At 48.2% G+C, this 27,618-nt stretch overlaps 1 protein-coding gene across 1 annotated transcript; it reads right to left on the bottom strand.

The window, feature by feature from the left end:
* Positions 1-2,743: 2,743 nt before the first annotated feature.
* Positions 2,744-10,645, bottom strand: LOC106495302 (lipase member M-like). The gene is made up of 9 exons (XM_013955756.2): positions 10,544-10,645; positions 9,948-10,065; positions 9,098-9,296; positions 8,528-8,637; positions 7,574-7,710; positions 6,232-6,378; positions 4,068-4,139; positions 3,308-3,373; positions 2,744-2,977 (listed from the first exon to the last, which is right to left on the bottom strand). The coding sequence occupies exons 1-9, from the start codon at positions 10,643-10,645 to the stop codon at positions 2,744-2,746; spliced, it is 1,185 nt and encodes a 394-aa protein (XP_013811210.2).
* Between the last annotated feature and the right edge of the window lie 16,973 nt (positions 10,646-27,618).

Raw genomic sequence — 27,618 nt, 5'->3', positions numbered from 1 at the left:
TTAGCCTGGTTAATCAGGAGAAGACCAGTTAGACCACATGGGAACCTGCTTCAGGGAAAACACTTCTTCCCTAGAAAATAACTTGAATCGTGACTATGGGGTTTTTTACCTCCATTTTTTACACATGCTGTTTTCATCAGTCCATGGCACGTCTGCTCTTCACCAATGTTAAATCCATAATGGGGTTACTTTGGATTTAGCGGTATGCTATAGGGGACGAGGTTAAGAAGAGCCCTGGGATGCTCCCACCACAACCAGCTTGAGTCCTGTGGCCTTGTCTCAGGAGGCTCAGGCAGAAGCTCCAAACCGACAGAACCTTGCCCTGAGCCCACACAGTTGTCCCTGCCACTGCACGCCCCTTCCTTTGCTTGGCCTAGAAGCACAGCATCCTGCTCACAGGGCTAAAGGATCCCAAGGAGATGTGACAATGGAGCAGGGAGCTGGGGAGGGCTGGCAACTCACCTCCTATCCAATCCCTGCAAAACCTGGTGTCCACTGTGGTGTTTGCTATATCAGCAAAGCTGCTTTGTCCCCATGCTTAGGAGGGAAAGGGTGTGCACAGGTAGGTTCTGGCTTATTTACCTACTGCACAAGCTCAGTCCATGTCCTCACACCTCGGTAGGTTCCAGTGGCCCACATGCAACCTGAGCTTGCCTTGAAATGATGCTCCTGGCCACACCAGGATGCACACACACACCTCTGTGTGAATCAGCCTTAAAGCCTCCTGGTCATACCAGAGTCCTTCCTAGGAGTGGCAAAGCACTACCCTCTTCTGGGAAGTGAACACTGGCCTTCGCGGCCGCCCCTGGGCTGTAGGAAGGGAGCAGTAAAAGCAAGTGGCACATCATCTGAGCAGCAGGCTCTCTTCAGGAGCCAGGTGGGGCCAGAAGATCACAGCTCAGGTCACGCACAGTACCTGAAAGATGGCAGTCTGCAATTGCAGCAAATGCCACCCACGCTTCTAAGAGGCCTAAAAGCTGGTGCCATCGAGGATCTGTCAAGGAGAGGAAGGAACATAAAGTGGTGCTATTTCTGGCTCATGACTGACAATTTTCTTATAGCTTGGGTCCTATCAAGACAAACCACTAAGCGATGACTCAGAGGCATCCAAGGGCCCCAGGCTTCAGATAGATGGGACTGAGGGCTCCAGGGTGCACCCAGAGGGGAACTGAAAGCCCCATGATGCACATGGAGGGACAGCTTGTCCCCTGCTCCTCACAGCCACATGGTGTACATTCTTGTGGAGGATGGACAGGCATATCTGCAACAGCCTCTGGGAGTTAGGTCAGGGATGGAGGGAAGGTCCCCTTGCCTGGGATGGTGTTTCCACATGCTGCCCTGTCAAATCTCCAGGGACCCGGAGCTGCCAGTTTGGGAGTGTCTCATTGAAATCACCAGTGTTTTGGGGTATCCCTTGCCCTGAACCCTGTGAAATGGCAAGTCCTTCCTTCTTGGTCCATTTCCTCATGGCCCCACAGCCAAAGCTGGGGCAGCAGCAGTGCCCAGTAAACACATCAGCTAAAATCTCTGGGGAAACTCTGATGTCCAATTCTTCCCTGTGTGAAAAGAAATTCTCTTTTCAACCCCCGCCTATTTCTCCCACACAGCTTAAGCTTAGATAGACCTCACAGCTGCGCATTTCACATCTTTTGGAGGTTGAGAGAGAAAAGATTTTTCAAACACACATGCTCAGTACAGAGCATTATTCATAGGTAATGTTGCTGGCAATTTTAATTTAACTTCTTTGAAAACATTTCTGGATTTTTTGTCTTAAGACATAACCCAGGAGGTGACCAGGAAACAGAATTCTGAGTCACTTTTCTCTCCAAGAAAAACTTATCCAAATGCAGAAGCCCCAAAGCTGCCCTTTCACAACCTCTTAGACATACGGCATGCATCTACCTTTCTGGTTTCCTTCCACTCAGATGAACTATTTCTCTTCCGAAGTCAGTGCTTATTGCCTCCAGTCGTTCCAGGGCCATAGACAAAGTCACTTTCCACCCCTTCTTCAACTGAACTCACACCCCAGAGCATATGCTGAATTTCTGGAGTAAATTTCAGTCCCAGAAGTCTTCTTATCAAATCATGGTAATGGCAATGCATCACAGCTGAAGGGAGACTGTAACTTTACAGTTGAAGACACTTCCCAATTAGAAGAAGTGCTTATGAAGGAATTCAGAAAAGGAAGATGTTTCTGGGCAGTTTCTGAGGGTGACAAGGAGGGGTGTTCATCAATGCAGATGTGTTCTTCAAGTTTTTTCTTGAAGTACAGTCTTCAGGAGGGAGACACCCAAATTCACAGGAGGAGCTGTTCAGGTGTTGGCAAGAAGGCTCAGGGCAGCAGAAGAGCCAGCCTGTGGTTTCCACTGCCCGAAAGGTTTGGACATGAGATGGCGCTTGGAAAGGTGGTTGTAATGCCCTGAGCCAGGAACAGAAAAAAGTCACCACCCCCAGCCTAGGGCTCCGGCACACTTTGCCTCTGGCAACAGTGTACAAGCACAACCATGATGTCGACCAAGTGAAGAGTCGGAGTCAGGCTGTGATGCAGATGTTTATTTTAAATATAGTCACAGAGGGCAGGCGGAAATTACCTAATTACATTTAACCCATTAAATCAGTGTGGAATAGATTCATAAGAGATATATCAAGAAAGGAAAAAGCAGACTGACAGTTCTCACAAAAAGCTAGTCTCCCCAAGGGTGTGGGAATGAGTGGATCTTCCATATGGCAGCATGTGGGGCTGTCATGGATTTTTCTCCATCAGATCGACAATCTTCCTGTACATGCGCTGAGGGGCATCCTTGCCCCAGTGGTGGTCAAAGTGATTCCAGTCAGGGAAATGCTCATGATGAATGAGGTTAGTAATGCGAGGGAGCAAGCGTTCGGTCTCTGGAGGGGGATTGATCCAGTCCTGTCCGCCACTCCACAGGGCGGTTGGAACAGTCATGTTTTCTATCCTGTAAAAGGGAGGGGTGGACTGGGGAGAAAAACCATCAGGTTATTCAAGGGCTGTAACACTAATAATGCCATTGAACTGAAGGTACTGTCTTTCAGCGTCCTGGAGGAAAGGCCAGTCACGATGGGCTCCCAGCTGCTCCAGACGTTCACCCTCATGGAGGAGGCTTCCCTGTGCCCACAGCAGTGGGTTGGGATGAGCAGAATGGCTGTGCTCTGATGGAGGAACCCAGGCACTGAGAGAATAACAAGTGTGCTAGACCATGGGAGGGCCTCTCTCCCAGTCTCAGTCAACCTCACCCTCTTCTTCCCTTTTCTCTACCTAGTTCACCCTCACAAGTCCCCAGCTCACCTGATTGTATTTCTCCTGGTTCTTCTCTCTGTAGTCAAACTGCTTGAACTCCCCCGTTTTGGCAGTCTGAAAGGCAGAGGCAAAGAATTAACGCCGTAAGGGTAATGGCTTGGATCAGCCCCACCATGAGGAAAGGACCAACTGCAAGGCTGAGGAGAGCAGTCTCTGCCCCAGCACAGCCCCGATGCTGGGGCTGGTGCTTGCTGTTGCCAGTTCTGAAAGCCCTGGGCCTTCCCCTCGGGTCCCACCATGGGTCAGTGGGGCAGCTTGGCAGTGGCCACATTCAGGGGGTCTGAGGAACCAGAGACAGGGTGCTCAGCCTGCAATGTGGGTGAGCATGAACACTCCGAACACCAGAAATGGTGGTGAGCCACAGCCAGGATCAAAGACCTGGAGCTCCTGGGGTCAGCGAGGGGATGGGAGAGACCTCCTTCAAGGGGTTCAATGATCTGAGAGACATGTGGCAGAGGACCAAGCTGAGAAGTAGCCAGAGCAAAGAAAAATTCCCCAAAACATCTGCCTGGGATCCTCACCTGGGACAGAAGCAGGCATTTTGGTGGCTTTGCCTTGGTCAGCCAGAGACAGCTGTGGCTTTTGAGACCCCTTGGTGTAGCATTTTTAAAATCACTTTTATAGGCCTTAGCTGATTTTACCTTCTTTTCTGTCTCCAGTATGAATGAAGCAGCATGATAAAATATCATATTCACAAATTAAAAGACAAAGCATTGGTTTCCAGTCATTATAAAATCAGAGTCTATACCTGTCCCCAGTGGAGAAGAGTTTTTACTGAAGTATAGTCTGGAAAATGTGCTAAGTATACATCCAGTCGGTTCTGCAGTAAAAAAGAAAGTATTTTCTAAGTGATTTGAGAATGATGAAAATCTATCTTTTCTACTCAAGCATCCTTTAGCTGTAATACTTGGGAATAATTCAAACCTTGACATAGTGAACATCACTGAAAGAAATCTCCAAATAACCACTGCCTTGAACAATGTTTTTATGTCTTACTTATTTGCTTTTTATTCTCATTTCTTATCCCTCTCCTACTAGCTACACAAATCATACATTTAATATAAAATCATCTTACAGTAAGAAAGATGTTTAAATCAGTGAACTGTAATAAAATTCCTCCCCCGAAGGTGCTCACTCCAGCACTGTAAAGGCACTTGGTGATGAAGTGTATGAACCACAAAGTATGCAGTATAACTTCCTACTTAACCCTGCCTTGGTAACACTGGAAGGTGAACAATGTGAAGCCTATTTTTTAAAGCAGTCCCATAGAGGAAAAGATGAAGTATAGATTAGTAAACCTCACATCCACACTCAGAAAATTAATACCACCTCTCCCAAAGAATAAAGTTATAGAAGAGGTGTACAACTGGGGAAAGAGTTCACATGGCTTTTGCAAAGTGAGTCATATCTCATGAGCATGTGGATAAGGGAGCACCCATTGAAGCAGACTTCATTAAGGTTGCTACCAAAAGGCTCTGAGAGATGTTACTCTGCCATAGGTGGAGAGAGAAGGGTGTCCAATGGCTTAAATAAAGGATAAGAGAAAAAGGTTAGGATGGTCGGTTTGCTCCGTGGAGGTGGGGTCAACATAGTGCCACAGGGATCTGTGCTGGGGCCCAAAATGTTGATTCTATTCATTACTGATCTAGAAAAAGAGTTGACAGCAAGGTGGCAAACTTTGGAGATGTTGTTTAATTATTCCATATAGGAAAGATGATGGCTGACTGCAAAGAGTCCCAGAAATCATCCAAAAGGAGAGAGTCTATTTATCAGCATAGCCACAGTTCAACACTCTTTTGTCACGTTCAAGCCCGTTTCCTCTGCTTGCATTTCACAAGGCTAGCACATCTCCCTAGAGCCAACAGCCTTAAATACTTCATTGTAAATCTTGTTACCTGCACGGCTTGTATCTGTATATCATTTCTATATATCATCATATCATCATGATGCATATTATTTTGTATATCCTGATCTGTATACTATCTCTGTTCTTACTGCCATTTGTACATTGCATCCTCCAGTCTTGCCTTGTTTTAATAGACTTGCATATTTTCCAGCAAGCTTTATTGAACTTATCTTTATGGAATTGGCTCGTTCCTTGTGGATGTTTTCAGAAATGAGTAGTCGTTATTGACTGGAAAGTGATTAACATCTCAAAAGCTAGTTTGTAAGCAGAGGTTGTAACTGAATGAAATATCATCTAGTGAGAAAACTATACACTTACAAAGGTGTATTTTTTATGTCTGTTTATGTCATGCTTATAACCTCAACTAATCACTCAGTAACCAGTTGTCAATTATTTCTCAATGAAATTCTACATGAAATTCAAGAGGGAAACCTGATGTTAGAGAAAAGGCTGCAGTGAATTTGAATTAATTCTCCGGGGATTCTTTAGATGACATTTATGCACATTATTGTTCAGATTCTTTATGCACAACATATTAGATTAAAGAATGTGGCACCTTTAGTTATCCAGTTATTATGGGAGTTCCACACAGCTGCAGGAAATACAAAGTAAATGTAGCCCTGACTGTTGAAGCAAGTGCTCTTTACATTGGAAATTCACCCCAAACACAGGCATAGCACAGTATTCTAGTTCACTATTTAACTGCTACAGAATTAAGGCATTTGCTTCTGTCTGGCTTTCAAAAGTCACATAACTGATTCCACTTTCCTATGCCACAACGAACTTTTAATTCTGCCATTCAGGACATAATTATTCCATAGCAACCAGATAAAATGCATGTACACAGGGCAGGCTGGGGAGAAGCACCTAGAAGAGCTCTGCAAGAGTGAAGAAAGACTAATTTTTGTGTCTTATTAGCTATTTCTAGATATCTAGGGAAAGCACGAGGAAATTTGGAAATGGGCATGTGTGGATTGCTGTGAACTGGAAAGGCTAATACACCTACCACATTCAAGTTCTTCTTATTATATCCACCAATAAGGAAAACCTCATTTTCACAAACTTCAGCAGTTAGCAGATTGCTGCATGTCTTGGCAAGAGCGGCTCTCTCTTTTCTTCCCACCAGAGTCAGCTGTTTTGTTCCAAATATTGCCTGTAAAAGCACAAGAGCACTGGTCACTGTGGGTCCTGCAATATGCTTTCCCTTTTCAGAGGCTGGATATGGAACCACTTGTCTCCAAACAAGTCTGATATGTAATTCCTGATATCGGAGGGTCTGACTTTGTCTGGCTAACCAGCCTCATGAGACTTATTTATGGTTGCACCTGAGTGCCAGACCAGTAAAGAACCACAATCTTCCTTTCCAAGGCATGTCTTTGTCCCCATCTTCCTTGTGCATTTTGGTATATGACGTTAAATGTACCAACATTTAAAGCTCGGCTCAGCTGAGGCGGCTGAGCAGTGTCTAGCCAAGATGGCTAGGCACCCCTCATGGCTTGTGTAACATTCAGCAGTGACAGGGACAGAGGCTGCTCCAGCTCCAGGTGGGACTTCATTAGTTCTCGGTGGATGCACGAGCACCTGCTCTGGGAGCCAGACCTCAGGGAACAACTGTCAATGAAGAAGTGCCCGGATGTCAGAGAGAAGGATATGCAATTGGAAAGAGCAAATGGTGTTGCTACAGGCAGAGGAGGAAAGGGGTTTTGTAGCAATCCCAAATGGAAATGTTTTTATCAAGCACTTTTCCTTTGGAAAAGGCTGCCTACAGAACATTCAGTGGGAAGACAAACATTTTGTCTCACACTTCAAGAAAGGTATCCCAACTTTTGTTTTGTTAAGGTTGAGACAGTATTTTGGTACAGTCGGAAGATCTGCATTTTGCAGAGACTTCTTTGTCCTAGTGTATAATCTCCATTTATAGATGCTCCTCAGGTGGAACATGTCTATGAAGAATGCCAGCTCCCCTTTCAAATCTGTTTCTGGCTGCTGGGAGCAAAGGGTGAAACAAGGGTGGCATGGGGCTGTTGCATGCACTTCCTGGGCTGCAGGCCTGGAGTCAAGAGTGAGTTCAATGAGTAAAAACATAAATGTTAATGACAGAGAGATCTGGGTATTTCAAACTCTGAAATCTGGCCATGCTCAACTGGAAGGAGGGAGACATCTCTGCTGTTTGGGATCCTCTCTCTCATCTCCTTACACAGCTCTCCAACACCTGCTGCAGGCAGGGATTCAGTGCACAAGAACAGGTTAGCAGTAGCAATATAGAGAACACCAGTTTCAGATTTCTCCTGGATTTTGCTAATTCAGTGGGAATAGATATGTTAATAAAACATAAACAAATAACATACCTTCAGTAGTGTGTCTGGTAAAAATGCCAGTTTTAAGACAGGACCTCTAACTTGATGAAAGGTGTACAGAGGAGCCAAACCAAAGAACAATTTGATTTTTTCAGCCAGCTGTGGCATGCTTGAAAATGCTATGAAACCTGAAAAACAACAAGAGATCACAACAATAACCCAAACAGTGATGACACCAATCCAGCATAAGTCCCAACACCTGGTCTGATAAGGAAATCACAGATCTGGGTCCTGACTGAACATCCTTTGTTGCTAGAAAAGGAGCCTAGAGCTGGAAGTAGCTGGCTCCTTGTTTTGATTAGCAGCTTAGAACCAGGGCAGAGGGGAAAAGAAAATCTCTTCCTCTGTAAAGTGAATTTCTTGAGTGGAAATGGGGTAAGTGGAGTGCATCCTGAGCAGGGATAAGACATAAAAATGCACAAACTTCTTTGCTGGCTGTAGTTTGCCATTAACATTTCTCCTTTGCTGAGAGAGGTTTGGTGAAGGTCACCCTAACCCTCCTCAAGTGTGGCCAAAGCTAAACCTCTTGAAGTCACATGGAACACCTGAGTATGACAGACACTGTTCCGCAAGTGGCACAGCCTGCTGTAACTGGGGCGCTGGCTGTGTGGTGAACTGTGTTGGTCTGGAGACTCCCACTCAGGGGTGCCTCCAGCCTGAGCCTGCCCATGATCCTGCAGTACCTGAGCAGAACAGATGCTGCTGACCAAAAGGTCCTCAGGCAGAGATGGATACAATACAAACCCACACAAGGCCTGGGGTTGGCTTTGCCATGGGCCGACACAGCTCAGAGCACAACCCTTGGGGAAGTCTCTGCCCTGACTAGTCCCCGGTTCAGTCTAGACATTAAGTCCCTGGGGAATGCCACAGGCAGAGCTGCCCCTTCTCGCCCGGCATCCCAGCACCCTGCTCCCAAGCACTGCCCTGTTCCTCCTTCTCACTCACCAAGGGAGCTGCCCTGAGCATGGCCAATGTAGTACAGTTTCCACTGCCTGGTCTTCTGCAGAATGAAGTCTACCATTGCTGGGAGGTCGTACATGGCCATCTCGTGGAAACTGGAAGGCAAGGAGAGAAGCTGGATGTGCTGCCTACTTCCTGCCCTTTGTGTACGGCAACAACATCCTCACCACACACTGCTTTTGCAGGCTGCCTCATGGTGCCTCTACAGATCAGGGCCACAAGATGCATCTCCGCTTAGCAGAGGCACTCCCACACCTCCTACCTTGTTCCTCCTTGTACCTTGTACCTTGTACCTCCTGGAGCTGTCACTCCCTAGAGCATCGCCCAAGCTGCCCAGTGCAGGGGTTGCTCTCCTGCTCTCCCTGCAGGCACAGTGCCCGGGGTTCGCTGGCATGGCCCATGCGTGAGGGCCACATGCTCTTCTGGAGCCAGCACCTGCCTGCATGGAGCAGAAAGACCTGGCCACCCAGATACGTCCATGGACCCTTGTGAGGACACGTGGGCAGCTTTGAGAGCCCAGCATCCCCAAACCCTTGGGCTCATGAGCCACCTTACCTGAAATCCCAAAATTCCTCTTGTTCAGTCGAAAGGTTCAGGTGTCGTCGGGACCAGCTGTTCCCTCTGTTGTTCCCTAACCAAACGTCATATCCTGCATCTGCGAGGATGAATGCCAGGCTGGTACTGGGGAGATTGTCCACCCAGTCACCACCATCTAAACTAAAGCCATGTACTATCAACACTGGGGACCTGGGTCCTGAAAGAGAAGAAACTGAGTTTGTCATACAAAAACCACCACCACCACCAACAACAACAACAGAACAGTATGGAAAAAATGGTCTCTTCTATCCTAGTAATTTCTTTTTTCTGCAAGTTGCATTTTAAATATTTCCTTATCTCATAATTTTCCTCACTCTGCTGGTGCTTCTTCTCCGCTTTGAAACATTTTGCATTTCCTGGCCTTGCACCTTCAGAAAACCTTGGCGTACAGAGGTGGGTTTGCTCCAAGGAAGGAGCAATCAAAGCCCCTTCTTCACTAGGTGCTGGGACTCTGTAACATCATGCTGCCCCATCCTGGGTCTGCTCAGCTTTCAGCAAAACATGCTCGTGAGCTCCTGTGTTCCCTGGGCCAGCTCAAGATCTGTTCCCTCCCCACCAGCAGCACAGAGAAAAAAGTGTGTTTGATTCCCAGGAGGAGCTGCATCTCATTCATTGACTTTCCCAAACTAAAAGATCCATAACACAAAGATGAAAGTGATGAAAACCTCTTATCACTCTTCCAACTTTAGAAACCTTGCTTAAAGGCATAGGAATTTGAACTGTTTTCCTGTAACATTCTTCCTCATCCCCTTGTAAGGTCGTAACTTTACTTCACATTTAGTTGTTTGTGAGCTGAAACTTAACCCACCTGTGTTCCCAGCTTCCCCTTTGCCATGAGGAATGCGGTTCATAGTGAGAAAATAGCTGTCCTCTGTCAATACTTCATACTCCTCATTGGGATACCCTTGGAAATAGATCTTCTGGCTCTGCCAGGAGAAAAGATAGATGGGAAAGGATGACCTTGTGGTTTCCATCATACCATATCTGCTCTGAGACTGACACAATAACACCTACACTATGCCATCTGTGCTGTCTTGTGCCATCTTCACATGCACATGATATATGAAGCCTCAGCAGTACTACAGGAGGGCTGGAGACTGACCCTGTTTCAGGCTGAGGGCATGAAGTGTGTTACACTACTGCAAAAATAGGAGCACGATGGCCTGCTTGATGGCCCGGTGCAAGCTGGGGGCCATGCCTTCCCTCCTCAAGGAACCCTCACTAGCAGAGATGCCAGAGGCACTGCACAGGTGAAGGGCCTTGAGATCACACAGGAGAGGACTTTGCACTAACATCCCTCATCCTCACACAAACAATTGAGAAAGTCCAGGATAAAGAACACGCCTCTATTGCTCAGTTGAACTATGCCATGCTGGAGGGTCAGCTTCATGCAGAGGAACTTACAATGTTCATGAACTGCTCCGGGTTCTCACGGCTCGCTCTTTCAAGCACGATAGCATCGCTCACTCCCAGGGCCAGACACAGGGCCACAAGGCACAGCCACATCTTGTGTCCCTGTAACAAAGCCTGGGAGATAAAGGGGTCACAGTGAGCAGGCTGAGCCACTTGGTGGAGAGAAGGACATGAACTGTGGTGGGCTCAGAGGAGGACAGAGCTGGTGAGAGGAGGACATGCTTACAGTCACCTCCCTGCACCCTCCCTCGCCTGTTCATCCAGTTGCCCAGGGTGGTAAATACACTGAATGCAATAAAGAACTTCACTAAGTTCAAGGATGGTTGGCAGTGCCTCCACCACGTCATGCTGCAAAGTAGTGCAGGCATTTTAGTCTAGGATATTTTGTTCTGCCAAAGGGTGGTTTGGCAGCAGCCTCGCAGCTCCAGGCCAACAGCCAGCTGAGCTGAAGTGCCAGGCAGGGCGTGCTGGTAGCAAGGGCTGATGCGGTCCCCATGGGGATGCGAAGGGCAGGAAGCAGGTGAGATCCCAGCTGCATGAGACAAAGACAGAGATGGAAGGTACTACATAGAGGTTTAAAGGCATCAGCGTATAACCAGTCATCTCTCGGGGTGGAGGGAGGGCTTGAGAGGGCTGCAGCACCTTGGACTAGCACTTCTGCCATTCAGCACAGTCCCTGGTGCACAGTAGAGAGGCCTGAGCTGTGAGGGCACAACGTGTGCTGATGTACCAGCTTCCTCCAGGTAGAAAGGCTGTGGCCTCCTGTGCCGATCTGCAGAGGAACTGTTTGAGCCTGTGTACCTGGGCAAGAAAACAGCAGAGAACGTTCAATGCAGAGAAAGGGCTGGAGGTGCATATGGGAAAGGGTGATCGTGGGATCTGCTAAACCTGCGGTTGAAAGACGACCATTGCCACTTGGGAGCCAGGTCCTGGGCTTATGACAGGTCCTTTTGCAGGAATCAGCTTGGTGTCCATCAGTGCTCAAAAAAGCCAGTCCTGTGCTAGGACTTCTTGGGGAGGAAGAAAAGGGCAAAGCAGGAAACAGTGACGTGCCACGCACAGCTCCCTGGATCATCCATGTGCTGATCTGCTCCCCTCTTCCAAAAAGTGGAGGAGGTCCCCTTCTCCATCCCTGCCTTCAGTGGTTTATAACTTTTTTCCATGTGGTCCTGGGCTGCCCTTCCCTCCCCATGGCCCACAAAATCCTCTTGTGCACCACAGCCCAAGGAGGCCTGCAGTTTAGGGCAGGTCTGGAAGGGACCTTTCCACTAACCATGCTGTTGCAGTTCATAAAACAGAGTCTCCTGCTCCCAGAGGAGGTGCCTAAGCATGTCTCCCAGGAGTGTTACAGCCTTGAAAGAAAGGCCTTCTTGAGCTTCTGAGAGAAACAGGAACATCTACCCACTGCATAGCACCATGTGGGCAACACAAAAAGCTTATTATGTCACATTATACCAGAGAGTCAATACAAATCTTGCTCTGTGTTCAAGTCCACCAACAATATCTTGGTGCTTACATGTCTTTGTGCAGGGGAAGACGTCCTAGGATGACTGGGAGGAGAGGGCGGATTACTACGCAATCCATTTAGACAGACAGCATTGCTAAACCTGCATCATCTCTACTAACACTTATTCTTTCCTGTTGCTGAACACAAGTGACACACAATTATAGGTTGGATTCATTTGTTCAAGTCCTTGTTTTAAGATGTTTTTAGTCTAAAGCCCCTCTGAACTGCCTGAAAGCATGTGGTAGGAGGGAAGGAAGGCAGGCAGGCAGGCTCAAGTGCATGTGTATGTAGGCAAGACAGTGCAGGCTGTGCCTGTGGGGATCAGAGACAGACCAAATTACCAAAATAACTGCCTCAATGAGTAGCATGGATTACAAGGGACTGAGAAGCAAGGCCCGCACAGGAATTAATAGATGCCAGACAGGCCTTCTCTACTCAAGTTATAACTAGATGCTTTTCACTGCTATTTTCCTATTGCAAAACTCACCCTGAGTTTTCATACTGATTATATTTTCTTGTAGAGCTGATGCACATGTCACTTAGAAAATACCTTCTATCCTAGCTGAAGCAAATGACTATGTTTATATTCCATTTTTCATGAAGTGTTTTTTTTTTTTTAACAATAAAAAAATCTCTTGAGTTTGACAGTGACTGAAAGCCAGTGTATATTCCTTGGCTGGTGGGTTTCATGTTCTGTGACATCCCTTGACTTATCTTTAAATAATGGTGTTCTGGTCCTAGCCACAAACAACTGAGATGACAAAAGCTGCCAAAGACCATCAAAGCTGCTTCAAAATGCCATGCCAAGATAATCTACTTTCCCATATTTGTCAGAAGTTGTCCCTAGGTGAGCCAGTGGAGCTATGAGCCCAGTACTACTTTCAGCCAACTAGTTTGAGGTTTCTCTGTTTGCTCTGGCAAACTCCTCTCAGCAGAGGCAGATGTTATAACAAAGAGCAAAAGGCACAAACTGCAGCTTGGGAGGTTCAGCTTGGACATCAGGAAGCCAGAGGAGACTGCTGCCCTGGGACAGGTCACTAGAGAGGGGGGATATACACCTTGGTTTTCAAGGCTTGACTGGACAAAGCCAGGATTGGTCTGATCTAGGACTGGTGAGAGCATTGCTCTGAATAGGAAGCTGCACCAAAGTCCTGCAGAGGTCCCCTCCAAACAGGCCACTGGGCTGGGATGAACCCAGCCAGACCGGCCTTTCCCCATGCTCAGGGCAGAAAGGACTCCACCTCTGCAGTGCTTCTGTCCCCAGGGTTCATCTCCCCTGCCTTTGCAGCCATTCCTGCAAATCATGGTATTCAAGAAGACCTTTAGCTTCCCCATCATTTCCCCATTATTACTGGTTTTCAGAAGACTGACAAATAGGCCATAGACCTGTGGTTTCTGTGGATCATACCTATCTCACAACTCCTGTACACTTTGTGATGAGGATTCCTCCACCCAGTGTCCCCTCATCCAACTCCTGAGAAGTGGCCGCAGTAAGAATCACTAAGATTTCCTATACATCTTGGATCACAGAATCACAGAATCACAGAATCACTGAGGTTGGAAGGGACCTCTGGAGATCATCTAGTCCAACCCCCCTGCTCAAGCAGGGTCACCTAGAGCACATTGCACAGGATTGCATCCAGGCGCATTTTGAATATCTCCAGAGAAGGAGACTCCACAACCTCTCTGGGCAGCCTGTTCCAGTGCTCTGTCACCCTCACAGTGAAAAAGTTTTTCCTCATGTTAAGATGGAAGTGTCTGTGTTTCAGTTTGTGCCCATTGCCTCGCGTCCTGTCGCTCGTCACCACTGAAAAGAGTCTGGCCCCATCCTCTCGACACCCTCCCTTCAGATACTTGTACACATTGATAAGATCTCCTCTCAGCCTTCTCTTCTCCAAGCTAAACAGGCCAAGCTCTCTCAGCCTTTCCTCATAAGAGAGATGCTCCAGTCCCCTAATCATCTTTGTGGCCCTTCGCTGGACTTGCTCCAGTAGTGCCACATCCCTCTTGTACTGGGGAGCCCAGAACTGGACGCAGTACTCTAGATGTGGCCTCACCAGGGCTGAGTAGAGGGGGAGAATCACCTCCCTCGACCTGCTGGCAACACTCTTTCTGATGCACCCCAGGATGCCCCCACCATGGCTGAAGGCTCCACTGCCCATGCCAGTATCATCCATATATTATGGTAGCCAGGACCTTTGACAATCTATGCCACAAAGCCCATGTAAGATATATGTTCCTAGGTCAGTGACAGCACTAACAAACACTCACAAACCACTTGCAGAAGTGAATTCCTCCTGTATCCCAATAGAATAAAGGTTCTGCTGGCAAAGGAGGAAGCAAAGAGGTTAGTCACCATGCATACCTGTGACATTCAGGAAGCACTAACAGACTCTGAGGTTTTGATATAAAAACGGGCTAAGATCACATAAAGACCAGCCAAAACGACAATTCAGTGCTCCCATCCCTACCTGCTCTCTGTCCTTTTTCTGAAGATGCACCAACACCGGGGAAGGGTGTGACCAGAAGGGAAAGGCTCAGGAGATGGGATCTCAGCGCTGTGCTGGGAATTATGCTCACTGCCTTGCAGGGGAGGTTCCCACATTAGCCCAGCGCAAGCACGGCTGCCTTGCTTCTGCAGAGCTCTTCCAGAGCAAAGCAATCTCCTGCACCTCCCCGAAATGAAATCCTCCCCTGCACCTGGCTGCCCCCCTCTGGCTGGCAGGCACACCTGCACAATGCCATGCTTCGGACACAGCTGGAGCATCAGCACTTCCTGACCGTAGCCTTCATCTCAGACCCAGTGTGTTTTGGACCCTCCAACTCAGCTGTGGGTCCTCACAGCATTTGCATCTGGCGTCCAGCCAAAGTATGTACCAGAGCACACCAGCGAACTGAGAAGTGTCCAAGACTGTGCCAGTGCCTTTCTCAGAGGAGATGTGATAACACGTCTCAATATCTAGACCCTGAATTGCTGTATGTAGCAGCAAACTGTTGCTCTGCTACAAGTCCCTGTGCACAGGCAAGCAGGGCAGAGGACAGCAAAGATGGTCACTGTCCCCTCTCGGAGACGGTTTTCTTCAAGCGTTGGCTCTGGGCAATCCAACCAGGACAAAGCTATAGGTGGGGGGATGCCCTTGTCCCCTCCACATGGCCAAACTGGAAGGAAGATCACCAGACCCCCAGAAATGTTTAACCAAAGCCATGAATTTGCAGCATCCCCTAACCTCACTGGGAAGCACCAACACTCACAAACAACAAAGACTGCAGGTGCAGAACTGCAAGGCAGAATCTTCAGAGAAAATTTTAACTGTGATGGCAAGCAAAATGCCTGAATTCTCCATGCTTTTCTCTAGAAGCACAAAGTGAATGATCAGAGCAATATTAAAGCCTCTGAAGTAGTCGGTAACCTTTCTTTCAGCAACAGCGTGAGTTAGAAGGAGAGTACACATTACAAGCAGACCTGACCTGTTGCTCCGGGCCTGTCCATGCAGTCAAGAAGGGCAGTGGGAGTGAGTGAGCGAGTCCTCTTGGCTTATAAAGAGAGGCCACAAAGAGGCTGACACTTGTCCATCAAACATCTGACAACCTGATCTCTCTCCAGTCACACCATCTGCTCTTCCTCATCAGCCCTATAATTCAGACGTGGTGTCCTGAACCTCAGGGAGTACAGGAGCAAAACACTACCATTCATCTTTAAGCTCAATAATGTGCTGCTGGGCAATGTTCGCGTCATCAGGAACACCCAGGCCTTGTGGCATATGTGGTACTGGGAGGTGCTTTTATGGAATACCTCAGCACAGTGACTGCAGCCTCCCTTTCCTTTTGTAATACAAAGTGCAAGGTGCTCTGAGGCAGCCAGGCATGCTCAGGCTGCTCACACTTGGCTTTTCTGTTGTAGGTACCCATTGGCAATGCATGTCAGCAGACACAGGGATGACCACACTTTTGTAAACTTTAATGCATAGAGATGGTGACACAACCCTGTCTGGGTTAAAAGGGAAAAGGTAGAGCTCACCCAGGAAAGGAGGCAGAAACACCAGTTTCATGCAACACTGACAGCATGACTTCTATTGGTGTGGAAATCCAAAGAGTGCAATGCAAATCTTATGGGCAGACATGGCAACCAGCCCTCAGCAATGGCTCTGCATCCAGTTGCATGTCTTCCAGGAAAGTCACAGACCTGCCAGCACTCCTTGAAGAGCAATGGTGATGGGAAGGGACCTCCAGAGTCTGCAGTCCAGCCTCTAGCTTACAGCAGGACTATCACCAGTGCCAGGCCAGGGCTACCACGGCTCTTAGACAGACCTTTCTGACTGCAGAGCTGCATCCAGGCAGAAGCCAGGAAAACAAGCATAACCATCTGGGCACATGGAAAAATCATCTCTGGGCCAGCAATTAATGCATTTCTAGTCTGCATTGTTTTGTAGCTCCCTTCCAGTGTTCACCAAGAACAAAACACTTGCGACCCACTTGGGTATATTTCTGCCAGGGTCATAGGTGAGATATTTGACCTGTCCCCTTTCTGCCAGCTGGGGAAGGAAGGACAGGAAGCGTGGGAGCTGCACAGAGTCACAGTTCAGATCCTGCCTTCCTTGTGCTGTCCCCTGGACCCTCAAGAGCTTCCTGCATAGGCGCCCTTGGAGCCCCTACTCTTGTGTTAGGATGTAGGAGTTGACCCACAGCTGGTGCCCCAGGACTCCTCACTGGTAGTAAGGGATCAAAGCAGCTCTAAGTGTGTGGTGGATTTGGCCTGGTTAATTATTAGTTGTTGGTTGCAAGGACAGGACCAGGAATGTTGCTTTTTCCCTGAGCAGGCCTGGCAAAATGAAGCCAAAGCAAGAACTGCTAAGCTAAATGGGGAGTGGGGAGGATCACTCACATTGTCTTTGAATTGTTTGGGCTTCACATTCACCTCTTCTCCTGAGACCTTCTGAGCTTACAAGGCCTCCTGTAAGGTACAGCATCAACAGACAGATCTCTGTAAGGAAGCATTTATGACTAATTCCCTGGTACAGAGCTTGGCTTTCTGATGATACCTAACCTCCAATTGTGTCTGTGTAGTGTAAAGTACTCTGCAGCAGGGAAAATCACTCCATAAATTTCAGGCATTGGTCCCATCAAATATGCAACATGAGTAACACTGGGCGTGTCTGCATGTGGCTATGCAAACCCTCACAGCAGCCTGAGGGGAAACAGGGCTGATGAGAGAGCAGGACCCCGAAGGAGCATCAACCCAGCATGGAGCCAGGCAGGTAACTGTTCATGGGGATGAGGAGGTTGTGAAAGACTTTGAGGAAACTGAGAAACAGCAGAAGGACTCAGAGATGGAGAGCTCAGGCTACTGAGATGCCAGTGCTTTTGCTATCACCTCACCTGCAGGGCTGGAGGATATAGCAAACACCATGAATCCTGCTCCTTTCTGCCCACAGTCCAGCTCCCATGCTGACTCATGATGAAACCTTGCAAGACTTAGCACCGAAGTCCAACAGTAATGATGAGTCCTGTGGGACGTGCTCCCCTCCAGCACATCATCCATATTACAGCTTTCCTAGAGCTAGAGCCAGCAGCGCTGGCTGCACTTCAGTCCAAAGCCTAGCCTTCAGGTGTCTCCAGGAGTCTGTGCACAGCAGGGAGGCCCTTTTCAGTAACCAACTGGTACAGCAAGGGAGTGTTAAAACTCATCTAGTCCAGTAAGATACTGTAACACCAGGTTCAAATACTGTTCCTTCTCCTGTTCCAGAAGGAACAAAAGTTCCAGAAGGAACAAAAGTAGCATCCAAGAAAAAGCTGTTCACAGTGACTTGGCATCTACAAAGGATCAGTTCATTCTCCAGTTAAGCCTTTGGGAGAGATGCTGGTAAGGCACAGCTGGTAACTCCCACCTAAAGGGAGTGGGTAAACCTTGGCTACTTGGCCATCATGACACAAATGACCTCTGATGACCCTGGAGCTGTTGCCTGCAGAACAGAAGTTATGTTATCAAATAGCAGGTCAAACGTCTTGTCCTTCTTGAAAGAGTTGTTTGCTTTCACTGCTCCTGCTCCCTGTAGCCAGAAACTATGGCTAGCCCCTGTTTTTCTGGCCTGCAGAAGAAGAAGTGAACACATCCAGCTTGGAGGGAAGAGGGCTAGGTATAAGAAAGACTTCAGGAACCAAGATAGGGCTACAGTGGAGTGGGCCACCTCATTCCAGAGTGGTAGTGCAGCTTCCCCAACACCTCAAAACATTGTGTACCTGAACTTGTTGTGCACCTCTATGCACCTGGAAAGCTGCCCCAGTGCCCACGGCTCTCCTTGGTACATGGCCAGCTCTGGGCACCTCAGCCCACGGCTGCAACGCAGCCAAGAGGGCACCCAGGACATAGTGGTCAGAGCATGTCAAGATCAGGATGTCCTCCGCATGAGCACATCCAAGACTGTGTACTCCTATCCCAGCAGTGCTGAGCAGGGCACTCTCCATCCTGCTTGTCCATGTGGGGCAGAGAGAAAGCGAGATCTGCAAGGCCAGAAGAAACAGGCCAGCAGGAGCATGGCTCTCTGGCCTGAAAGACTGGTTTCTGCCCAGAGATTGGAGTCACAGTGTCCAGGCATAGAGGAGCTGGAGAGACCAGCAGGACCATTCCACCCACACCCAGCAATGAGGAGAGACTGGTGCAGAGACTAGCCCTCTCATAACACCCATGGTTCCCTCTCCCCGTCAGAGGCTTACACAACCCTCCATCTTCTTCCCCTGGGACCTCAAGACTTTTAGCACACCATCCAAGGTGAGTGCTGCAGCAGCAGCTCAGTTCATTTTCAAGCCAGCAGGCTGTGACTTGCTCTTCCAGGAGCCCGTGAGCCCTGCAGCAGAAGTGTATTTGGAGTCCTTTTATTTAGGAACATGTTCATAAACACTGACAGCCACTTGCATATCAGCCAATAGGTTGTGAGGAAAGTGGTAGTGGATGGCACTGCAAGCTGTTTTATGCTGAAAGATGCCACAGGGCATGCAAGCAAGAGGCAGGGCAAGTTGCAGAGTGGGACTGACACCAGCTCATCCCTACCACATTTAGAGGGTTGCTAGTCATAGGATTTTCTCACTACCAAAGCAAGGCACTGGAACCCATCCCCCTAGCTATTTACAGAGGGATCCCTCCTGGCTGAACAGAATGGACCAAAATTATGGCCCTAAACAGAAGGAAGAACAGTAAAAGTAGAAGTGACACAGCTTAACATTGGCAGAAGAAAGAGGTCCAAAATAGCCTTTAGTTATGATACTGTTTCTCCCTTTTGGATTACACCAACACTGCCACTGACTTGGTGGGGCAGGTTATATGTGTCTGTGGGCCCACATTGCTTCCCTCCTCACTTGCTATGACAGTGTTGGGACAGCAGTGTTGTATGAACACAGTCACTGAGGAAGTTATGTGAGATGGGAGAGACCCTGGTGAAGCCTGTTGAGCAAGTAGTGCGTTGTCCATGTGGGCCAGTAATTCTGCGGTGACTCCAAGCGACCTGGGGCAAAGTCTGGAGGGGGATTGCTTTCCCAGCTCAAACTGGCTATGCCAGACTATAAGCTATTTCTTGCTCTGGTATGCACGAATATGAGTTCCTCAGAGCTGCTGGGGTTCCTTGGTTCCTTGGCACTATGCTATAGCACTTCCTGTGATATTTCCTGGAGCAGAGGATGAGTTGCGTCCCAAGAGAGGAAACGCTCTGAGCACATTTCCTAGCAAGTGGTGATGACTGGAGATTTCTGAGCCCGCTGTTGGCTGTATGCTCAGAATCAGCCATGGACTCAAGCCACCGTGAATTGCTCGAAGACACAGGGCTGTGGCTGTGGTGTGATGAAAGACTGCGTTTGAGGAACATCAGTAAGAGCCAAAAGATGCGCTGTTTCCTCCAAGGCAAACATCACAAGCAATGAGAGTAGAAGAGACCCAAACGTGGGAATTACCTTGCCCACTTCATACCAAAGGGCTGAAAAGACCTTTTGCATTTTGGTCACTGTTCATAGACTAAGGCACCCAGTCTGACCTTGCTTGCTGAGGTCCTAAACTGACTGACTGGCCCCGGTAAGGTCCTGGTTTGAGGATCCACCAGAGAGCTGCCAGTGTTGGGTCAGACATGTTAGGTCCAGGTGCAACAAGCCACTCAGCAGTACAAGAACAGCCAGGGTTCTGCGCTTTATGGCTGATTAAAGTTAAGTTTAACTTCTGACCCTCTTTGCTTGGGTGTGAGCAGACAGCCATGACCCAGCTTACTTCAGCTGTCCCACAGCTCTTGGCCTATGGAAGTGTCCGAGCCAGGATGCACCTTCCTCCCCTAAACACAAGCTCAAACTCTGAGCTTTCGCTTTTAATACTCCCTTCAGTCATGTCTTAGGTGCATGTATTTGTACCAGTCTTGGCTGCAGGTCCCTGCCTAGGATCAAATCTTCCTATTCTGCATCACACCTTTCAGAAAGCCTTCGCCAGACCTGGGCCTTTGCCATCTCACCCAACCTCTGGCAGCACCTGGCCTGCAGCTCAGCCCCACACACTGCACACATCTCTCTGGGGTGTTTCTGTCTAGCAGGTCTAAACTAGCCCTGGGGGAAGATGCTGGGCCTGCCACAGCCAGGGGGAAGGGGACAGCCAGGGACAGGGGGGGTGGCTGCTGTGCAACAAGCAGTGATGCTGTCCTTCACATTGCTGCCATACAGATGCTTCAAGGGGTTCAGCAAGGACAGGGATTGCATGGCAAACTTCTAGTGCCCCTTCCTTCACCCTGGGTCCCTTGAAGGGAGTAAACTCTTCTCAAAGGACAGCACAGGCCACTGTCAGCCTCCTCGGAGGCTTTTCTGGTCTGGTTTGCTGAGCACACTGTCAGGCTTGAAACAGTGCATCATTAGTGATTGCACTGCTCCTAGCAATGACCCAACACAGGAAGCCTTTCCTGCTTCATGTCCAGCATCAGGGACAGCCACCATGCAGCAGAGGTGACATCAGAGTCTTCTCCCTCAGCTTGCCGCCACCACAGCTCAAGGATCTGGTACTAATCCTACTATACCTCAAAGCTTTAACACCTCTACTTCTCCCCAGCCCAGTCCTCCTTACATCTCTCAAGCTGCAGGTCTCTCCAGACCATCCTCAGAGTTATCTGCTATCACCAGAACTGGCTTAGACAGAAGAGACTCTTAAAACCCTTAGAAAAGTGCCCAGAGAGGCACAGAGCTTTGAGGCAGAGCTATGAAGAGACTGTTCCTTACAGGGAGCTCTCCAGAAAGCCTCCAGGTTTAGCAGAGCTAGCTTCCACCAGGGGGCTGGAAGAGACAGTCCACCCCAAGAGCTACCGATAAAAAGGAGTTAGATCCACTTCTGCCCATACTCACTGATCCCTCACAGGCAGGTTCTTGCTTCCAGACTCACCTTCAGCTAACTCAGTGTCTTTGTGAGTTGCAGTGAAGCCCACCTAGTATTCCTTTGTCCTTCAGAAGTGCTTCCTTTCATGCCCTCTTCAGAAATACCTGCTCCTCTCGGTGTCTCTCTGCACAAGCTATGAGCCCGCAGCTCTCCCTACACCTACCCCATTATTTCTCCAGCCTCTGCCCCACCTCCTTAACCTCTCTCCCTGGACAGGCTCAGCTGCTCCAAAGGAAGGATGATTCCTCACCTAGTCCTGCCATTCTCTTAAAAGGAAAGGAAATGCACATGGTGAGCAGACAGCTATACTCACAGAGAGCCCACAGCAAGGACTACTCAGGTGTCCAGCAAGACAGAGAATGACAGTTGCTTTCCTGATCTTGTTTAAGGCATTTTAACATCTGGGCCCACAGCCTGACAGCCAAGGACAATTTGATAAGTCTCCTCCATGCCACAGATGGTAGATCTGCAAAGGATAATGGACAAACTGGCCAGACCACATCCAGCAAGCCCAGGGAAGGGATTATTCCCTCTGTTTGACACTGGCAAGGCCAAATCAGGACACTATCCAGTTTTGGGTTCCCTCATGCAAGACAGACATCCACAAACTGGAATGAGTCCAGCGCAGGGCCACAGCGATGGTGGGGCTGGAGGCCAGGGCGCACGAAAAGAGGCTGTGGAAGCCAGGCTTGTTCACCTGGGAAACAAGAAGGTGAAGGGGGATCCAACTGCATCCTCCACTGCCCAAAGGGGTTACAGAGACGAGGCCAGACTCTGCTCAGAGGGGCACAGTGAAAGCATGAGACTATGGCACAAACTGCAATATGGGAAATCCCGGCTGGCCCTAGGACACAGTCCTTCTCCATGTGCCTGGTGCTGCCCTGGGGCAGGTCCCCAAGCAGTGGGTGCTCTCCATTTTTGAGGATTGTCCAGACTTGCCTGGACAGGGCCTTGAGCAACCTGCTGTAGCTGCGATGTTGGCCCTGCTAGAGCTGGGGTCAGACCAGAGGCCCCAGCCCAGGGGTGCACTTTCTCTTACCAAGCAGGAGTTGAGAAATGTGGTGGGACCTGAGGATGGAGTGTGGGAACATGAAGCACCAGGGCTGTACCTGCCCCTTGGCCAATGCAGCACATCCACATGCCATACACCCTGCCATCTAAGCAGGAGCCTGATAAGACACTGCTCTACCACTCTGCATAGAGCTTCCCAGCACACAGTGCTCATGTTTTGTGCTGGTGTGAGTGAAACAGAACTGCTTACTTCCCTGCAAATGAAGATGCTTCAAACTCTCATTTTCCCTAGAACTAGAAAATCTCTTGCAACAAATCTTTTGGAACAGAAATCCCAGAGCAAATTAAGGCTGTTAGGCAGGCTTATTATCCCTGGAGTTAAAAAATCTTCTTGCTCACATTGGAAACATCTCCTGCATATCTGCGGAGCTTAACTTCCAAGTGAAACCCGAGACCACCACATGGGAACCTGGAGAATGAGCCTGAACGCTCATTCACATCCAGTGCTGGTTAATGGTATTGAAATATTAGGATAACTTATCAGTGCATTGGAATGAATGCAAAGAAAACACGCTTAATCCAGACAAAGCAGCATAAACACGGTTGGTGGAGTTGCAGTTAATAATATGGATTGTGAAAGGGCTGAACCCAAGCAGAGCTGGCATTTCCCCATCCTTCCAGCAGAGAGGGCTCCATCACTGCAGTGCTTCTGTCCTGGGGTTCACATCCCCTGCACGGGCAGGGGCAATCAGCCTCCCCAAATCGCCAGTTCCCTTCCACTTCTGGGCATCAGTAGGTTGGAGAGCAGGCTGTGCTTCTGTGGGCTCCCTGGACCATACCTAGCTCACAACCCTCGTGCATATTGTGCTGAGCGCCTCCCTGCCCTGTCATTACGATCACAGCGTGAATGGCAGACATGGGGGCACAAACTCCACTGGTGGTTTCTCATGCAGGTGAGCATGTCCCTGGGCACTCTCCAAACATGGGCGCTGAACTCCCTGGGACACCACAAAGACCAGGAGGAGACATAACCAAGAGTGCCTAGTCTCCTCAGGAGTCTGAGCTGGTCTCCAGAGCACCAAGCTCCTCCACTCTCTGCGGGACTCATGGCCAAAACACAACTGGACCACAGAGGGGATGACCATGTACTGCTGCTCTCCATCACTGTCTTACCTGCAGTGCCAGAGGGCTGTGCTCTGGATGTAAAGACCACAGCCCTGCTGGGGATCAGTAGAGCTCTACGTGACTAGACTTCATATCTGAGGGGAGGTGCACAACCTTTTTAAATATACAAAAATGCTACCTTGAGAGTTCAGGAGATTCTTTAGCTCACAAACGCTTTCACAGCACCCTCTGCTGCCCAGACTTTCCCTTTTTCTTGCAGGGGAGCACTGTCCCACACACAGTATTCCATCTCAGATGTCCACACTTATATAACCAGAGAGTAGCTAGCTAAAGGTCACGTAACAAAGAGCAATTTAGGAAAGAGTAACTGCAATTAAAATCTGAGCCTGTTCCCTGCATTGCCACAGGTACTAGCCTTCTGGCTGTAGCTATGCTACAAAAAAATGAAAAGAGAAAGCAGTTCATGCCTCCCCGTGAAATATCCTGTGCTCTCAGATAACCTCCTGAGCAGACATGGAGTTGTAACTCCTTTTCACAGTATTCCAGGATTTATATTCTCACTGATGAACACTGTTCATATCATAGACCCTTAGCATCCTGCCGCCAACCCAGACCTTCTTCCCCCTTTATCAAATGCTTGGGCTGATGTTGTTATGGGAGGGTGGGACATCTCTCCTCACAACAGGGGAGATAATAGGAAAAAAAGAGCCTGTTGTGTTCCCTCACTGCAGCAGGGAGGTGATATGGCCCAGGTAAAACAGGTGGGGAGCAAGGGGGGCTTGGGGTGCGAGTGCAGGGTACACCACCTCCCTTGCTCCCCCAGCGACCTGCACCCACCTGCCCACGAAGGGAGTGCCTTGTCAAGGGCCAGAGGAGCTCAGAGGGGATCCCCACTCTCATGCCCATCTTGGAGAAGCTGTAAACAGTGGGAAAGATGTTGGCAAGCATTAAGGGAAGCACTCTTGGCTTCCGACAGGCATTATCCTCTGGGGCAGACCCTCAGGTCCCTGCATGGAACCATCACTGCCTGAGGAGACTTACAGAAAGGAGTGGGCAGGAGTCGCAAGGCGCACAGCTACTACACTGTCACGTGCCACAGGAGCATGGTCCAAGGACATGCAGCCCCCCAAGGATGCTCCCAAACTGTACCTTGAAAGCACAATGGGTGGGTTATAACTTGCAAGCTGGTCTTACGACTTCATTTGTAGTGAGACTGCTCGGTTGCCTTCCCTCTCCAAACTCTTGTGACTCCCCCTACTGCCTTCTGGTGCTGATGCCTTTGCAGGAAGCCCCTCTGAGAGCAGGGGGCCTTGTTAAAGTTGCTGTTGTATTGATGTGACTTGGTTTTTACTAAAACAAATAGAACCTGGCATTAGGGATTTCCTCTAACATCATATATCTTGCAAAAAACTCATTCAAAAACAATTTCAAATGGCAACAAAAATTTGAAAAAAGAAAGACTCAAAAAATGAAATTTTGAAAAATAAAAATTTAGAAATTTAAAATTCCACAAAAACTCTACTTCAAAGTTCAGAAAAGTCCAAAATTTCGTCTTTCCTCTGTGACTATCACGTGGGCTAGTGGTCAGCAACTGTTTCAGACTTTTATTTGACCTCTGAGTGCCTGCAAAGTAGAGGAATATTTTTATTCTACTTTGGTGGCTCTTGTTCACTAATTTACAACTAGACAGAAGCTGTATCCTCTGACACTATCTCCAGATAAAATCTAAATGTTTGGGACATTCTTACCTGTGACTTAAACTATGTTCAAGTCAGTTCTGCTGGGATCCAATATCAATATCAGCATCAATGATAAAGCAGTCCAATGTTTTACTTTGTGGATGAACAGTAGTGTGATTATTATTGAGTAATCCCCTCCTCCCTCTCCCCTTCATTGAGTTTTTGTCATTATAAGAGGAAAATCATTTCAAAAATATATGAAATAACCTTGATTTTTATGTTGAGAATTCTTCATTTTTATCCTAATTTTGTAGCTGGATTTTTAATTGTCTTTCCTTCCTTTTTCAGACAGATAATAGAAATGCATTATTTCTACAGTGGCAAATATAGCCAGTAGGAAAAATAAGGTAAAATATTTTTAGGAGAATGAAAGGAAAGGAAAAAATCAAGATCTCAACAAGTGGGTAAAGTGAAGATTGTGAGAAGGATGTCTGGGTGAGTCCCTTCTTCCTAAAACCAGTGGAGGGAATATTTTAGGATATACTCTCTCAGTCACAGTTGTCAAAAGAGAAGGTTCATCCCAGAAGCATCTTTTTACTGAATTTTGCTTGTGTGGGAACAACTGTGGGGCTGAATTTCAATGTTACGATTTGAATCATTTTACTTTTGCTTGTGCATGGAGGGTAGGTTGTAAACAAGGCCATGCCCTCTCCCCTTTTTCACCTGGTCTGTGCAGATCCCATGCCTTTTTATCAGGAACCTGCAAGATTGTCACAAGGAGCGCAACATTTCGTTGGCCATTCAAGATAGCGGAGTCCCACCAACTCAGTGTGCCAAAGATGTTGCCATACTGAAAATGTATTAAGAGGAAGGCTGGGCTCAACCGGTGGGTTATAGTCTTTGCATGTTTCCTGTCAGTGGTCTTGGCAGATGGAGAGATTGCAAATCTGAGCTATAATCTGACAGGGCTAATCATTCACCTGACGTTAGAGAGCCAAGTCCTCTTGAATGTGCGGCTGACCTGGTGCTGCTATATCAGGAGGCATCAGACAGTTAACACCATGGAAATGTAAATTTTCACCTCAGTGCTTCCCCGTTAATACCCAGAGAGGAGCAAAGGTCATTGAAAATATTCAGACGTCTCTTCATAAACCAAGTTAAAAATCATAGGACACATTCTTCCCTCATAAAAATAGATCTTAATTGACCCATATTCATTTCTGCCAATCGGAAACTAAGGATCTTCATTTTTAAGCCTGGAAATGTGGATTCTGTGCTGTGGTACTGAGCCCAAGAAGGTCTCTACACCAACTCCCTCCTTAGGTGATATTTGATACCTACTGAATGCCAAAGATCCCCATTCACTGTCCGATGCTGGCCAAAGCTATCAGTCCTCTAGTATAAAACTCTTCTACAACTCTCTGAGTGACTGGGGATACAAACATAGCCCAGATGTTCCATGAACTACAGGCTGCAGCATGCACAGATCTCATTTCAGCTGATGGCGGATAAGCCTCCAAGGCAGAAATGCTGATGCTTCCAGAGATCTGATTATGGCTGTTTATACTGGCTCATTTGTGGCTTAACATTCTGTGCAATAGTTCATTGTGAATTGAGGTCATTCTGGCGGCCTCCCAGCTCGATTTTATCAGAGCTTTGGGAGGGGCAGGGAGTATCCATGGGGCTGAAATACTGGCAATAGTGAGATACCAGCTGAGACCACTGCAGAGACAGATTGAGGGGACAGCAGGAAATCGCTTCATCCTGGTGGTATATGAAGCCTCTGCAGAGGTGCTGGATTCTTTCTGCAAAATCTCCTTCTTTCAGCAAGAGCCCTCTCCAAGCTGCAATGGAGGACTGAAAGTCACTGGAGAAGAGCATACCTAATGCTCAGCTCCCACTCTGCACCTCTCTCCATCAAGCTCAGCTTGGGGGAATTACTATTACTACTTGGTGTAAAGAGATCAGGAGTGGCCATAGCTAGATGAGAAGGAAACCAGTCTCTCTGATGGCCTCTCCTTAAAAGGAAGGCAAGTTATATTGGTGTCTGTGTATGCTGGAAAAAGGGGGATGTGGTTTCTTGTCTCGCCATATTTGATCCTGTTTTTCCGCATTTCCTCTTCTCCCTCCGGGTGAAGAGTCAGACTCAGGTCTGAGTCACTGCTCATGAGAGGGTGAGCCAGACTTGAGCCAGGACTTCAAGCTGCCTCAAGCTAGTCTTTAGTAAAGGCCAATTCTTATAGCTTTGAATCAAGGAGGTCTTATTTAGATTTTCCAAAGAACACGTTTGCTTTTTAGCTAACATTGCTTAGTCAGATCTGGCAGATATTAACATCAGGAAAGAAGACAGGAATCAGAC

The sequence above is a fragment of the Apteryx mantelli genome, chromosome 7 (assembly GCF_036417845.1).
Source record: "Apteryx mantelli isolate bAptMan1 chromosome 7, bAptMan1.hap1, whole genome shotgun sequence".
Lineage (NCBI taxonomy): Eukaryota > Metazoa > Chordata > Aves > Apterygiformes > Apterygidae > Apteryx > Apteryx mantelli.
This window is presented reverse-complemented; position numbering and strand designations above follow the sequence as displayed.